At 39.8% G+C, this 16,493-nt stretch overlaps 1 protein-coding gene across 1 annotated transcript in view; it reads left to right on the top strand.

Moving 5' to 3' along the window:
* The window catches only part of Spag16 (sperm associated antigen 16), an 864,135-nt gene that overhangs the window by 610,550 nt on the left and 237,092 nt on the right, over positions 1–16,493 (top strand). The window contains exon 14 of the mRNA XM_075951817.1: positions 15,215–15,280. Coding sequence (XP_075807932.1) covers positions 15,215–15,280 — 66 coding nt within the window. The remainder of the gene's footprint in view (positions 1–15,214; positions 15,281–16,493) is intronic.

Below are 16,493 nucleotides of genomic sequence, written 5' to 3' on the forward strand. Positions count from 1 at the left end.
TCACTTCCCAAATGAGGCTGGTAGCTTAACACAGGCAAGTTTGTTCTGTTCGTGCAGGGAGATGTGGACATTGTGTCTAAGAGAAGCCATTTCCAGACAGCCCTGGTTCGTTAGACACTGACGCCCTGTTAATTCACTCTACTGGACAAAGGCTCATTTTCATCAAAGGAAATCCTGAGGGTTTTCGACTTTGATGCAATGGAATTAATTAAATACAGTATAACATGAGGTGACTGAAAATACATATATAGAAATAATATTTTAATCAATTTTCTTGCCAGGGGGAGAATGCTTTCTAAACCTCATTGCTAAGTGGCAGGAGGATCCTGCATGGAATCCCCTGCCCCTTTGAAAATAGCTTGTTTCTTCAGCAATTTTAACTTAGAACAAAGGAATCAAAACCACAGAGTGCTAAAAGGGATCCAAGGAGTAATGTTGTTGGGGCAAGACAAACTAACATTAATAAATGAAGCTAATTAGGCTTGCTTTGCATATTTAACTCATCTTAATTACACATGGATTCAGCAAACATTTTAAAAGCTGCAATCAATCTCTCACAGACATGGTTAGTTATTTACATGAAATAACAGAAACTGGGAGGGAGCCTCATTAGTGATCGCTCTGTATCCAGCTTACATGCCAGTGGGATTAATTCAGTAGTAATAGTGAAATATGTTTTCTTTTAACAGTTTGCAAGCCATAAACATTAAAAGTTCTTTGGTTTCACACACACAATTGTCACAGCAAGTTTGCATGCTAGATAGATTATGCTAGTATGTTAAAATATTTTTTTTACTCAAGAAAAGAACTTCACAAATGTTTCCTGACTATAACTAAAAATTTTTAATAATATTTTTATTAATTCATTTAAACTTTCATACACTTAGACAGTTTGAAAGCTAAGGCAATAGCCATGATAAAAACAAGCTCCATTTGAGAGACATTGTGTACGGGAATGTGCTTCTCAAAGGTGGAGTAAACGTTATTTCTGCTAATCTGTAGACATAGTTTGCTCCTGTATCATGGGCCATAGAATCGGAAATAATATCCAATGTATTTTTATCTTTTAATGTGTTTTATTTGGAGTATTTTCATTGGAAGTTCTTATGTATTTTACTATATGCAAACATTTTCTCAAGGTACAGCAGAAGTGGTCCTAGGAGGAGAGGTTCCCTCTGGACCATTGTATGTGGGATTGACATGTTTGCTAGGAATAGCCAAGTTCAGGGAGGTGCTGTAGGGGAGAGAGGCACAGACTTGACTTCTGCACAGTGTGAAATTCCAATATGAAAAGCCCATTGTTTATGGTTCTTCTCCACAGATTTCTGTCATGAAATCAGAGATGCTGAGAGATTAACTCTATTTGCTTGAGTTGCCTTGAAACACCAGCAGTCATAGAGTGAAGAAAGAAAGTTAGTAAAGAGATCTTCCGAAATGAAACACGTTTCCTAAGTGTGTTTCTGAATATGGACATATTTATTCAATGCCCCCAAGAGACACTTTATGGCTGTGGTTGTGGATGAAGATAACAGTCTTCATCCTGGCCATCATAGGGCTTGGGTGTGTGCATACTGTGACCATGCAATAACGAACACTCATTGAAACTTAAGTCTTCAAAGTGGCATTATAAACACTTGCATTCCTGTAATACAATGAGAAGACTGAGAGCCACATATTTCTGACACAAAATTAGCTGCCACCCCATTTCAAATCCAAAATGCTTCACTGTGGACCTACACTCGACACTTGCATTTCATGTATGAATAACCAATTATGTTTCAGCTATTCTCAAATATTGCACAAAACACCCAACTTTTCATTTTGAAACTGTTTGGATATAAGATGAAGTTTGTTTATGTAATATACATAATCTCTACTTCTAACCAGATATATATTATAAGGTAATATCATAGATTTTATTTTGAAACAAGCTAACGCAAAATAAAGATGGCTAGATCTTTGTTGCAGGTTGAATAGTGTCTTTCCAAACCTACATCCTGATATCTAGGACTCAGTGTCCCAAAATGGTTTAAGGGCCTTAAGGTAGTTGTGGTTACATGGGTTTATTAGAGAGAGTATTGTCCATTGTGAGTGATTTCCTAATAGAAAGAGATTAGGATTAAGACACACACATAGAGGAAAGAAAGACTGGGTGGATATATAGAAAGACCACAGCCATGCACAGACCAAAAAAGGATTCCTAATGAAGCCAAACTTGCTTATATCTTGATCCTGGCCCTTTGTCATCAAAATTCCAGGAGGCACTGCACATCTGTTGCTTATATCACCCAGGATACAGTGCTCTGTTATAACAAACTGACAAAGCTGTAACTATATAAAAAATAAACACTATACACCATGACTTTAAAAGATAGTTCTATAGAAGAGTTAAGAACAGATGGGTTATATGTCCCAGAGATACTCTATTTGGAGCAAACCCATTTACTGACCTGATATTTTCTGTGATGAGTTTACTCGTATTAGTTACTGGGCAGGAATGGGATGAGGACAGAACAAAAACCTGTTTGTTTTGGACAGTTTTTTTAACCAGTTAAAACAGGAGAATGTTGTTAGCAGCCTTAGGAATGTGTTCACTGTAGTAAATCTCTTTCCCATCAGCTAATGTCATAAACCTCTTCTGTTTGGCTTTTGGGATAGTGTTCACTGAAGTTTGCTGTCATTGATTAATTAGATAGTTTTAAAACCAGTGCTGGTTGCTTTCTTGCAAGCAGGGCTGTAGAACTGTGGCAAATTGATTGACTTTACAGCCAGCTCTGGTACTTTTCACTGTGGATATGGAACAAGGTATCTCTTCTTGGAAGAATGGTGACTTTTAAGACTATCAGTCGTCACAAAAATTGATAAGTTGACTTCAGAATGAAAAACACAGATGAATCTACAAATGTTAAATATTTTACCTGTGTAGACACTAAGTGGACCATTTTATACAAATCTCTCAACTATAAGGGGATTTAAAATGCCATTTTCATATGATAGAAAGTAAGAATTATTATATATAAAGTGTATGGCAAAGGGCTTATACAAATAACAAATGTTAATAACTTTGCATTTTTCAATCCACTCCTGCAATTCTTTACTGCCACTCTATTAGCTTTCAAAATGTACGTGCAGCATTTGTAGAACGACGGAGGTAGGCACTCAAGATGGAAAGTGATTGCAGGCACAGAGGCAAGTGCATAAAACATGCCAGTTCCTAAAATTTGTAGCAACTGCCTCTGAAGTTAACCTGAGATGAAAGACTAACTTTTCATTACATTATCTTCTTAATATTGATTTTATAGCTACATTCCATTTCATTTCTCAGAAAATATAGAAAATAAAAATATTTTAGCTATTTTTAACTAGAAAGGGTATGCAAGGATTTACAGAGTGACAGAGATAGACCAGGTCTTAATCTGAATATGTTATTAAGGTATATATAAATAATTGTCTTTAAGTTTTAATATTTTTTAATTTTAACTTTTATTCATTTTGCATATCAACCACAGTGCCCTCTCCCTTTCCTCCTCCTACTCCCCCCCCACTTCTTCCCCAGCCTACTCTTCTGAAAGGATAAGACCTCCCATGGGCACTCAACAAAGTCTGGCACATTAAGTAGAGGCAGGACCAAGCCCCCCCCCACCACATGCCTGCATCAAGGTTGAGCAAGGCATCCCACCATCGTGAATGGGCTCCAAAAAGCCAGCTCATGTACCAGGGGCATACCCTGGTCCCACTGCCAGGAGCCCTTCAAACAGAACAAGTTACACAACTGTTACCCATATATAAGATTTGTACATTTTGGTGTCTGGATAGATAACTCAATTATTAAGAACATGGACTGATCTATCTGAAAATCCAAATTTATTTCCTAGGTCACAACAGCTTATAACAGGACCCCAAAGGGGATTTGAAAACTCTGGCTTTTATGGGCATCAGTCCTCCATGGCATTAAACTCTCGACCCACCTGTAATTAAATGTATATATTTTAAAGATTTACATATTTCAGTCTATATGCTTTGCATTCCCATTAGATAAAAATTACTATCACATAAAAAACATTTTTATAATATAGTTTGGGAGCTGGAGAGATGCGTCTGCAGTTAGGAGTGCATACTGCTCTTCCACAGGACCCACATCCAGCTCCCAACACTCATGTCAGGCTAATCACAACTGGTGTAACTCCAGTTCAAAAAGATACAATGTCTTCTTCAGGTCTCCTCAAGTACTGCATGCATGGGAGTATATAAACACAATTAAAAATAAAAAGTAAAAAGTAAAAACTTTTAATAATATATAGACTAGTAAAGTAATTAAAATAAAGATATATTATTTTTTAAAGTTTTATTTCTTTTATCAAGATGCTGTTAGATTTCCTGGCTAAGTAAGTGTCTTTATACTGTAAGAGGAAATGTGTGACCACTTATTTCCTTAATGCTATCATAATTTTGGTGATATGTGGTTATTTTGTGATTTTATCATATACCAATTTTTAAGAAGGTTTATATGTTTGTGGTTGTTTGTAGTTTTGTTTGTTTGTTTGTTTTGAGAAAGGGGCTCAGGTACACCATGTTGTCCTCCTCCCTCTGTAGCTGAGGATGACCTCAAAGTTCTGAGCCTTCTGTTCCCACCACCACCCTCTTCCCCCAAGTGCTAAGGTCACATGCTTGGGTCGCCACACACAGTTTCCTCTGGTGCTGATGATCCACTTCAGGACTTTGTATGTGCCAAGTAAGTTCTGTACGACTACCCAACATCCCATGTCCCTTATTTCTACTTGTTTTTAATCTTGAGATAGACTATAACTGAGTTATTTTTACAGTATTCTCAATTTTTAATATGACATTATTAATACTAGCAAGTCTTTTTAATATTTTAAAGAGACAAGCTTAATACACCGTGTTGAGGTGGGGGGAACTTGTTGGTTCCAAGCTGCCTGGCTAACTTAGACCTGAAATAATCACACAGAAACTGTATTATTTAAATCACTACTTGGCTCATTAGCTCTAGCTTCTTATTAGCTGACTCTTACATATTAATTTAACTCATTTCTACTAATCTGTGTATTGCCACGTGGCTGTGGCTTACCAGCTAAAGTTCCTGGCTTCTGTATCCAGCAGCTCCATGGCTTCTCCTTGACTTCACCCTTCTTTCTCCCAGCATTCAGCCTATCTTTCCCTGCCTACCTAAGTGCTGCCCTGCACAGAGCAGTTTCTTTATTCATTAATGGTAATCACAGCACACAGAGGGGACTCCCACACCATCTCTCCTTTTCTGTTTAAATAAAAAGGAAGGTTTTAACTTTAACATAGTTAAATTACATACAACAAAAGATATCACACAAGAAATGCAGTTAAAATATTTATATCTACTTTATCTTTTATCATAACGTAGGAAAACTATAACTATAAACTCTTTAACTCCGTCAAAGACTCCAGAAGAATATAATATTACCTAAGTAAACAGGAAGTACATTTTAAGCAATGTCTGAAACACTAGAATTGACAGAGACATCTCACTGTCACCCAAAGTCCTTTTGTTTCATTGGGACATCCATCTTCAGCCTACAGGCCAATAGTATCCAGCAGACTTTTCCATGAATCAGGAAACTTCAAATAAAGTTCTGCCTATACTGGCAGTTTGTCAGTCACTTTCTTCTGTGTCCTGTGGAATGTCTAGCAGACTCATGTACCAGGAACCCTGAAGGACCATCTCAACTTTAGGCAAGTTCAGTAGTCATTTCTCTGTGGGTCCTGCACATCTGGTTAAGCAGTCCAAGCAAGAGCAGTTTCTTGCCCAAATGGCTAGTAAACTCCATAAAGAGCTGCTTCAGTATCCATCTTCCTCTTGAAGTAACTGGTGCTGCCAGGAGCAGATGTGTCTCACTGTCATGAAAAGTCTTAAGTTCTTAAACATTTAAAACGCTATATTCCAAAGGTCTCTGAAAGATTTTAGGAATACCTATCTATCTGAAATACATCTCTGTGTATCTAGAAAATCTAATTAACATGACTAAAAGTTTGACTAATATAGATGATTATCTATTAACCTATATTTCTTCATTATACATTACATTTTTAAAATTTGTATCAATAAACCAAGATCCATATCAATGCAAATCTCTATAGCATATCCCTCCTTTAAATGTAAAGAAACATCTGTGCTCTGCCTCTTTAAATACTTTACCCTTTTTAAAAATCATTAACTTTATTTTATGACTCTATACTCTTTTTCTTCTCTCTTCCAAAAGCCTATGTACGTTAATCCAATACTGTGACACATCTGGATTTGTCTTTATTGAATGTCTGTAATTCTTTACTGTCCATGAACACTTTTTTAAGATGCTCAGCACTTCTTCAAACTTAAGCTGCACCAGTACTATGGTACTTTCTGCTTGCCCGCCCATCTAAAACTTAAGCTGTACCATTACTATGGTATATTCAGTACTTTTTGCTTGCCCTATCCAAATGCTCCATCTCCCGAAAGAGCCAGTGGTCATGCTGGCAGCACAGTCCCGGAAGCTGGCACTTCAAAATGTCATGGCTTTTCTGCTTTCACTGAGTCAGGAGAACCTCCCTTAAAGGAGCTGTGGCACACCACCAGCAAACAGCAAGAAGTTGTGTTAAACTCTGTATTTTTGTGTCTACAATTAATCTCTCTCAGGTTTTTAAGTAGATTTTAGTTTGACACTTTGGTGCCAATAGTCAGGGGGTCACTTGTTGGTTCCCGGCCACCCGGCTAGCTTAGGCCCAAAATAATCACACAGAAACTGTATTAATTAAATCACTGCTTGCCTCATTAGCTCTAGCTTCTTATTGGCTAACTCAAACCCATTTTTATTAATCTGTGTATTGTGGCTGTGGTTTATCAGCTAAAGTTCCCAGCAACTGTCTCCTGCAGCTCTATGGCTTCTCTCTGACTCTGCCTCTCTTTCCCCCAGCATTCAGCATATCTTTTCCTGCCTACCTAAGTTCTGCCTTACTATAGGTCCAAAACAGTTTCTTTATTCATTAATTGTAATCACAGAGGGGGACTCCAACATCAACACTGTTTTGGTCAGGTAAGGGTAAATTATGTTGTAACTACCTTTGAACACCATGAAGTCTGCATCCAGCTTCTGTTCTCTGTTCTTCATAGGTGGGAGGTGGGGCATCTCTGCTTATGTCTCTCACACATATTAAGATCTAAGAGAACCTCACAGATACAATCGTGTGTGCTATAGGTGCCTGCTGAAAGGAAAAGGGACCCCTAGGGGTACTGCTTCCATAATTCAGGTCTAGGAAGGTAAAAATGGGAGGAGAGAAATAGGTGTGGGTGCAGTAACTGTTTGCTTGTCTCTCACATGAGCCCCATGATATCACCCATCTCACAGAGCTGTGCTCTTAGTACAGGATTTTGGAGTCAAAACAGTTAGTGAAATATAGCTTTCTCTTCAAGCTGTAGTCACTACTGGCTTACAGCACAGCTATTCAAAGTGTTAATTGGTGATGGCAGCACCCAGGTATGAGTATACTCTTGTGCTTGTACCATCCTGCAGAAAAGGTAAGGGAATCAAACTGGGCACCCATCTCATGTCATGACTGATGTTGGGGAATGCAAATAGAAGTGAGGATGTTCTGGTTTTGGTGCTGTTTTTCAGTTTTCATTTGTGTTCTCCATGTAAATTGCTTACTCTGTGGCTGAATACCTCTTTATCAAATTCTACAAAAACTGTCATAAGCCCTGGGAATAGTACACACAGTGGAGAAGATACTTGTGGGGCTTTAGTGACAGCTGGGATTAGCTATGAGTCATTGAACTTAATGGTAAGTTATAAGAAGATAACCTGCTTGTTGGACACGTGTTTCACTCTTGACACGTGTGTATGGAGTTGATTGTTTAAATTTCAGGGCTCAGCACAGTAGGAACTAACTTCTCATTCAAAAGCTCTCTACTAGGAAGATTCCAGGTGATGCCTTGTCTCTTGTAGTTGGCCAGAAATGCAGACTCTTTTTGCTTTATGTTTCTCCATCATCCACTGCCTTAATACACAATCTAAAAATGGAGAAATTAGTTAAAGGATTACGTAGTATACTTGGGACTTATTTTACAATGGGAAAGGGATAGCTTAGTCACATGGACATGCTGTGCCCAAGGGGAAGGGAAGAGATGAATTTCATCAAAAAGCTTTTAGCTAATGTAGAGGAGGCTGTAAGAGAAAGGTCAGGGATATCGATCTGAAACACTACCAAGTTGAAAGTGGAATAAAGATGAATTTGAGTTAAAATAAAATTTGAGTCAGAAGTGGAATAAATATGAAAACATATACATGTTCACATGAGAAAACTGGAAGCAGAGAAACAGTGAAGGCTGGAGCACACTAGAACTCTAAAAACAGGAAAGACAGTATGGCAGGTTCATGCTTTTATTGACACTTCTCACTTATGATTTGATGTAGAGCTTGCAGGAGAACAACTGCCTAAGGTTCATGATGTTCTTAGCCATCCCTGCAATAGCCCAGGAGCTTTCTCCTCTGTGAGCATCATGAGCTGGAAAGGGTGTTTCTTCTCTACCTAAAACTCTGTGATGAGTTTCATCTGATTCATTCTCTCTCCTTCCCTTTGCTCAGGCTCTTGTTCTGTTGCCTATGCTGACTGTCCTCCAACTCCTGAACCAAACCATCCCACATTAGTCTCTGCACAATGGCACAGACACCACACAGTCACACCTAGCCTCTGGGCCGACTGCACCTCTGGGATTTTTTTCTTTTTCTTTCTTTCTTTTTTTGTTTGTTTGTTTATTTTTTATTTATTAATTTATTAATTATTTATTAAAGATTTCTGCCTCCTCCCCGCCACCGCCTCCCATTTCCCTCCTCCTTCCCCGGTCAAGTCCCCCTCCCTCGTCAGCCCAAAGAGCAATCAGGGTTCCCTGCCCTGTGGGAAGTCCAAGGACCACCCACCTCCATCCAGGTCTAGTTAGGTGAGCATCCAAATTGCCTAGGCTCCCTTAAAGCCAGTACGTGCAGTAGGATCAAAACCCATTGTCATTGTTTTTGATTTCTCAGTAGTCCTCATTGTCCTCTATGTTCAGCGAGTCCGGTTTTATCCCATGCTTTTTTAGACCCAATTCAGCTGGGCTTGGTGAGTTCCTGGTAGAACATCCCCACTGTCTCAGTGTGTGGGTGCACCCCTGGCGGTCCTGAGTTCCTTGCTCGTGCTCTCTCTCCTTCTGCTCCTGATTTGGAACTTGAGATTTCTGTCCGGTGCTCCAATGTGGGTCTCTGTCTCAGTCTCCTTTCATCACCTGATGTTTATTTTTGGAGATAGGATTTCTCTATATAGCCCTGGATATCCTGGAACTCCCTCTGTAGACCCGACAGGCCTTAAACTCACAGAGATACGCCTGCCTCTATATTCTGAGAGCTGGGATTAAAGGAGTGTACCACCATTCATTTTTTATTGGTGTATTTTTAGCCTGTTATCTTGATTGTTGGATTTATGGACTGATTATTCTCCCTCCATGTTAACTAACATGGTGGACCAGTGTTGCCATCATGAGGTCATAGTGGTATGGCCCAGACAGCATAGGACTGATTTTTTTTACATGATGAAGAGACACTTCAGGTGATAACTGCACACCAAGAATAATACCATCACCAATAACCTAATTAGCCAGTATACTAGTGAGATTTTTTTTAGAAGGTGATAGACCGAAAAGAGTGAGAGAGAAAGGAAAAGAGAGATAGAAGGAGAGGGGGAAAGAAAGTGGGAAGAGGGGCAATGGAGGATGAGAAAGGAGAGTTGGAAGCCTTATCTTGGCTTGGTGCTAGCCAGCTTTTCTTAAACTATCCCATCTACCTTTTGCCTCTGGCCTTTTTCCTTTTCTCACTTCCGTATATCTTACTTTCACTTTTATTACATGACTGGGTGGCTGGCCCCTTCTTTTCTCACTCCTTAACGTCTCTTCATTTTTTTTCTTCCCAAATTTCTATTTATGCTCTCTGCCTACCAGCCCCGCCTATCCTTTCTCCTGCCTAGCAATTGGCTATTCAGCTCTTTATTAGACCAGTTGGGTTTTCAGTCAGGCAAAGTGACAGCTTCACAGGGAAAAACAAATGCATCATAAAAGAATGCAACACGTCTTTGTGTCGTTAAACAAGTGTTCCTCAGCATAAACAGATGTAAAATGATATTTCACAGAAGAAGAGAGCTAATGAAAGAGAAGAACGGTAAAGTGGGTGCTCATATTGGAAAGTCAGAAGCCAACGACTGGATAATTCAGTTGTTAGGAAAGAGCTTGGGGTTTGTTTTAATACGATGGTAATTTTTAGGGTGGTTAGACACAGGAGATTTGCCTTATCTGATTCAGGCTTTCCTAATTCTATGACATTTGTGAGAATGTATGGCATGGGGGGTAGAGTGGAAAAGGAGATTAATGAGGAAACTCGTAGGATGCTGCCCCACACCTGGGAAGCAACGGTGGAGAGGGACAGAAGTGAAAGAGAATGGAGAGGGGTACTACATGGCAGGTGGATGAAGGGGAGGAGGACATAGCTGTCATGTGCACAGGCTCATGGTTGTCTCCTTTTGTGTTGTGATTGGTGACACACATGCATCCATTAGGAAGAAATGATTTGCTGAGGGAGAGAACCAGTGTGCATATTACATCGGACATGCTGTACCAGACATGCTCCCCACTGGTGTCAGATGTCACACAGAGCAGGGGACAGGATTCAGAATATTCGTTGCTGAGAATCCATCATTATCCCTATGTCTGAAAGGGTATGAGAAGCAGGACATTACTTAAAGAAGTGCGTGCTTTAGCCTCAGGAAAAGACATAACAGAAATATGGAGTTCGGACCAGTGACAGAGTAGCAGCTGAACCGAGGGGAACAGAGTGGTTATTTATCCATCTCAATCTGGTTGCTCTCTGAATCTGGAAGGTGTTTTCCTTTTGGGGATAGGGGTCCCAGGTGATATTGTTCGTATGGAACCAGTCATAGAGCAGGACAGTAGCCCAAAGGGAAGCAAATTGGAGGGCATAGCTTAACACACACAGATAGCTATTTAAGGGCCTCAACAGAGAGAAGGATGAAGAAGTCCATTTGGAAGCCATCGGTATTCCAGCGGTCATTCTGGCATGCACATGTTCGGTTTGTTTGTTTCAACTTGACTCAAAGTAGGCTCACCTGGAAGAGGGACTCCCAGCTGAAGACATATTTCCTGTAGGCAGGTCTGGGTGGCAATTTCGTCACCAGCGACTGAGGTGAGAGGACCCAGCTCATTGTGGGCAGTGCCACTTCAGGGCTGACCAGCCTGGGTGATATAAGAAAGCAGGCTAGGAAAACCTTGAAGGGCAAGCTAGTAAGCAGCACTCGTCCATATCAGTCCCTGCCTCTAGGTTCCTGCCTTCTGTTCCTCCTCTTACTGTTCCTTGGTGATGGATATCACCTGTTAGCTGTAAGCAGAAATAAATGTTTCCTCCACAAGTTGCTTCTGGTCATGGTTTTATTATAGCCACAGAAACTCTCAGTAAGACAGCTCATAATTGTCTGTGTGTGCACCACATAAACACAGGTGCTCTGGAGACCGGCAGGGGGCACTGGATCCCAGGTGCTGGAGTTCCAAGCAGTTGTGAACCTCTCCGTGTAGGTCCTAGGAATCAAATTCAGGTCCTCCTCAAGAGTAGGAAGTTCTTTCACTCGCTGAGTTATTTCTCCAACCCAAATGCTAGTTTGTTAGTTTAGTTCCCTACCAACAGAACTAAAGGTTATGTACTATTACACCATTGCACTCGCTGGACTAAGGCCCAGTGAAGTGATCTGGTTAAGGTCAGACAGTGTGCCAGATCCAGAAATCACCAACCGCACAACTTCTCTGTGTGGGCGAATTAAATGTCCAACAGTGCGTGTAGGTCATGTGATAGCTTTTAAAACTCTTCCTCTTATTCATTTCCTTTGAACAAAAACAATTTTGACAAGAATTTATCAGAGAACTTACTCCACATTTCAATGTACCACTTTGGATATTGTTTTTGATTAAAGCTATTTACAGAATAGATTATTAGTAACCCACATATTATCTCTACCTCAAAAAGAGTAGATTCACTTTTATCTTGGGAACAAAGCTAAGTAGAAATTTTTTTAAAAACTTTTCTTAATTCATGAAACATTTATCTTCTAGTCAGCTTTTGTTATAGCAGCACAAATGTGGTCAGTCAGCATTTCCATTATAACTTGTACTTCCAGGGCTGTTCAAGGGAGCCTCTGAGACTCCCCTTTGAATTAAAACTTGGCACTCAGGAACTGAATCCAGGAAGTACATTTTCCATACCAATTAATCAAATAATTTAGGGATTCTCAAGTTGGAAGCAGACAAAAGGCAAAACTTTATCGGTGAAAAAAAATGTTTAAAGATAAATCTTCAATGTAAAACTTTGTAAACGTTTAACATTCATCATGCAGATATAATATTGTATTACCCTTTGGTCATTGTCAAAGAAAATGGTGCCGAAACATCAATAAATAAACATAGTAATGATTATAACATCTCATACTCGACCTGTTTGGCTTTGTGAGTAATTTATTTCTGCTTTGGGAATGGAGATGATTTGTGGTCCTGGGCATGGTTGGTTTAAAGGGCAACAGCATTAAGAAACTGGATCAGAGCAACAAGGGGAGGGGAGCAGACCCTCAGAGACTATGTGCTCGCTTCTGTGTACTCTTTTATGAACTCCAAATTTATGTGGAGAAATTCCGGATCCTGTGGACATAGATTAGTAGCATGTATTGATTCTGTAAAGAGACACTGGAAATTGAAACTGCTGAACACAATGGCAGCCATGAGTTCTAAATGCAGCCTAGTGACAAAGGGCTTGCAAGATTGCCTAGTTAGGAAAATACCAGAAATGACCAGTGACATTGAAAGAACACTGAAGAATCTGCCTTTCATCTTATTTTGTAGCTTTTCTCCTGTCTGATTGCCTTTTGGGGGGTTACTCAGTCTAGGGGTTGTAACCCACCCTGCAATCAGTTATTCCAGGGTCCCGGAGAGGCACTATCTGTAAGATATGGGCTGAGAGAGAGGAAGAAGGCCATGCGAAGTTTGTCAGAGCCTCCGTTTATTACAGATGGGGGACAACTTATATAGAGTAAAGAGTTGGGGGATGGGCACAGGGGCCTGGGCTCTTGCCGCGTGGTTCACGTTGGTCACATGGTCCAAGTTGGTCATGTAGCCAGGAGGTTATCTTCGGTTAGGTCACTGTAGGCCAGGAAGTTGATACACCTAGCTCCCTAGATAGTTTGGAATGTGGGATGGGTTCTGCTAACAGATAGCTCTCATTAACAGCCAATTTGGGTGTGGGGTAGGCTCTGTCAATAGAACCATTCCTAACACAATTAGGGATGTGGGGTTCTCTGCAGACTCCCAGGGTGATGGTTCCTGTAATGATTTTAGGAGGAAATTGGCTCCTGACATTCTCCCTCTTCAGTCTTTAAGACTTCAAGGTAGTGAGTGATAATAGACCTAAACACCTCTTATTGGCCCCTAGCCAGCCACCCTGACCTTTCTTGTTCTTCCAGAAACCTGCCTGCAGTCTCCACACCTGAGAACTTTTCCTCTGGCTTTTCACTGTATGAGGAACACTGGATAAAGCAGAGATCTGCTTTGATGGCACTAGTAACTTCAGGCTTTGTTTAGGCTTTACTTTTATGTAAGGCCAAATGGGCCACTCCTTTTAATCACATTTGCCAGTAGCTCCTTACAGCAATAAGGGGAATTTCCCTTGTGCACACTGAAGGTTTGCTAAATGGAACCAATACAGACACTTTAACAGGAGAAACCATAGGAAGATATTAAGCTGACCATTTGTGCAGGAAGCTCAAAGAAGGACAGCTGGTTGGGGCTAAATACCACCTTTGTAGGAAAGAAAGTAGGTGCTGGAACAATTTTTAAAGACTGTCAATGGCTCTTAGGAAAATTGATTGGCCCCAAGGAAGACAGGGGGTGACACAGGATCCTGGAGCTGGAAAGCGGAGAAGACCTTGTTAGAGAAGCTTCCTTGATATGATGTCATTCCCCTTCCTCCCTGTCATTCCAGCTTCCTTGGATAATGAAATTTGGAGAAAGTTCTAAGAATGATGGCATTTTTGAGTGTGTGTGTGGGGGAGACATTCTTCATTCAGATAAAGGAGCTTCAGAGAGGGCTCCTTTCAACACTTGGAAGAGGAAGGAAAAGGTAATAGGAAAGTGGAGCGTTCCAGATTCTCAGACTCTGTCTTGTCCCCAGCATGCTAAAGGAGCACACATTGCTATCATTTTCTCAGCCCCAATATGTTCCAGTCCCAAACTGATGCTACCTTTTACCTGGTTGGATGTTTTCTTATCACCTACTAACACACTCTCTGCCTTTTAAATAAAATAGCTGTCACCGCTCCTTCCAGTTCAAAAGCACAAGAGTGTGTTTCATTTTATAACATAGGAGGAACACACCTAGAATTATGCCAACCAATATTGGTTATTCAGTAACTAATTGTTGAATAAATTATTCAGTGAAACCTGAATTTCAATGTTCACAACAAGAATAGCCAAATAATAGTTCAGTTGTAATCTTCCCTCTGTTTAAAGATGTTTCTTTTCAAATATAGTCCTTCTGAACCTCAGTTTTAAGATGCAAGGCTCCACATATAACTTTCTCACTGCGCATGTTATGGGTCCATCTTTCCTAAAACATCTAAACTCAAACTTGAAGATTTTAATATTTAATTTTAGATACATTTTAAAAGCAGTAAGGTAAGTGGATAAATGTCTGCCTCTCTGTCACAAAATAAATAAAGTCTTACTGTGTAAAATACTATCACACATGTTCTATAGTATTTAATATTATAATAATAATATTAAAACTGAGCTTTGAAATGTGAAGTTTCATCCTGGCCTTATAATTTTAAAAGATAGATCCACATCTCCAGCCCCAGTGATGCTGGAGAGGCTATGCTGCTAACAGATCACCACTGGACTCACAGATAAAGTTCCCTACCAGCTCAATGGTACAAAGCAGGAAGGGTAGATGTCCAGCCCAAAGATCCACACTGTGAAACCTCAAGCAAGCCCTGCCTTGATTGGTCTGAATAGTACCTGATTTAACATCTCTTATTTTTTTTCCGCCATAAGAATGCAATCTTGAAAATGAACTCAACATTGTTTAAATCAAATCTTCTCTGCTTTATCTCTTAGGGTAAATGTGAGCAGTCTCTGTATGGGCACATGCATTCCATCAATGATGCTACCTTCACGTCTAGGGTGAGTGAAATCCTCCCAATAAATCCATACAACTCTACACATGTCAAAATTAACTTTAATGAAACTTATTTCCAAGGTAAAATGAAAACTTAGTAGCGGAGGACAACAAATGGAGAATTAATTGTAAATATTAGGGAAATGTGTACAAATAGAAGCTAGGTGCAGGACTTTAAAGCTTACAAACACACACACACACACACACACACACACACACACACACACACAGAGCAGTAGCAAGAGAGAAGGAGGAGGAGAAAAGCTTTAGAGTACAGCTCCTCATAATCACTTTTGCCCAGCACGGACTTCCCAATGTGAATGAGGCAGACAGTGCATTAACTTTGCAGTTCTGGGGACTGACTCCAGGCCTTGCATGGACCACACAAACAACCTTGCTTGCCTTGGTTCTTAGAATCAAAGTGCTGCTATTTAGCTCAAGCTGTCTGAACTGATAGTGAAGCTCTGACTGGCCTCAAAGACATAAGTGCCACGATGTCTGAAAGATTCATCGTTAAATGCAAAATCTTAAACGAAAGTACAAGTGGAAGGATTGAAATGTAGAAAGTAACAGTGGGGGGATAGATTTCTTTCAATTTAATACATAGAAGCTGGTAAGAGAGCATTTCATTTGTGGGTAGATATACTCAGATACAAGAATGGTACAGCATTGCATTGAATTGCTAAACTAATTGATGATGTCTTTAAAGGGGTTCAGATAATAATTATAGGAGCATGATTTACGTTTGTACCTTCTCAGATGAAAGCAGTTTGACTAGATAGATGACCCCTCAAGTTCCTCAAACTCCATGATTTAATTATATCTAACATCTTAATTCATCTCTAAGTTCCCAGTAGAGTGAAAAGTCCTAATTCTATATTCCTCCTCTTTTCCAATTAGCTGAAAAGGAAACCTGATAGATTGTTCACTCCCAACTTCAAAATGACAGCATAGTCAAAATTCTGTTACTGGCCTGTTCTTATTATTCTTTAAGAAAGAAGAAAAAACACTCACTAAAAATTAGATCTTCTGAGGAAATGTTGAGTGTTCCAACTGAAACTCTGCGGCTGTGCTTGCCACTCCCAAGAGTTTTAATGATGGGCACTACCACAATTAGATTGTTATAGATTTGTCTCTGTAAGGAACATTCCATTTAATTGACTGTAGTGAGCCAATTAGTTGGAAAATATTATATTATAAATTTGTCTTAGATACCAA

The sequence above is a fragment of the Microtus pennsylvanicus genome, chromosome 17, assembly GCF_037038515.1.
Source record: "Microtus pennsylvanicus isolate mMicPen1 chromosome 17, mMicPen1.hap1, whole genome shotgun sequence".
NCBI lineage: Eukaryota > Metazoa > Chordata > Mammalia > Rodentia > Cricetidae > Microtus > Microtus pennsylvanicus.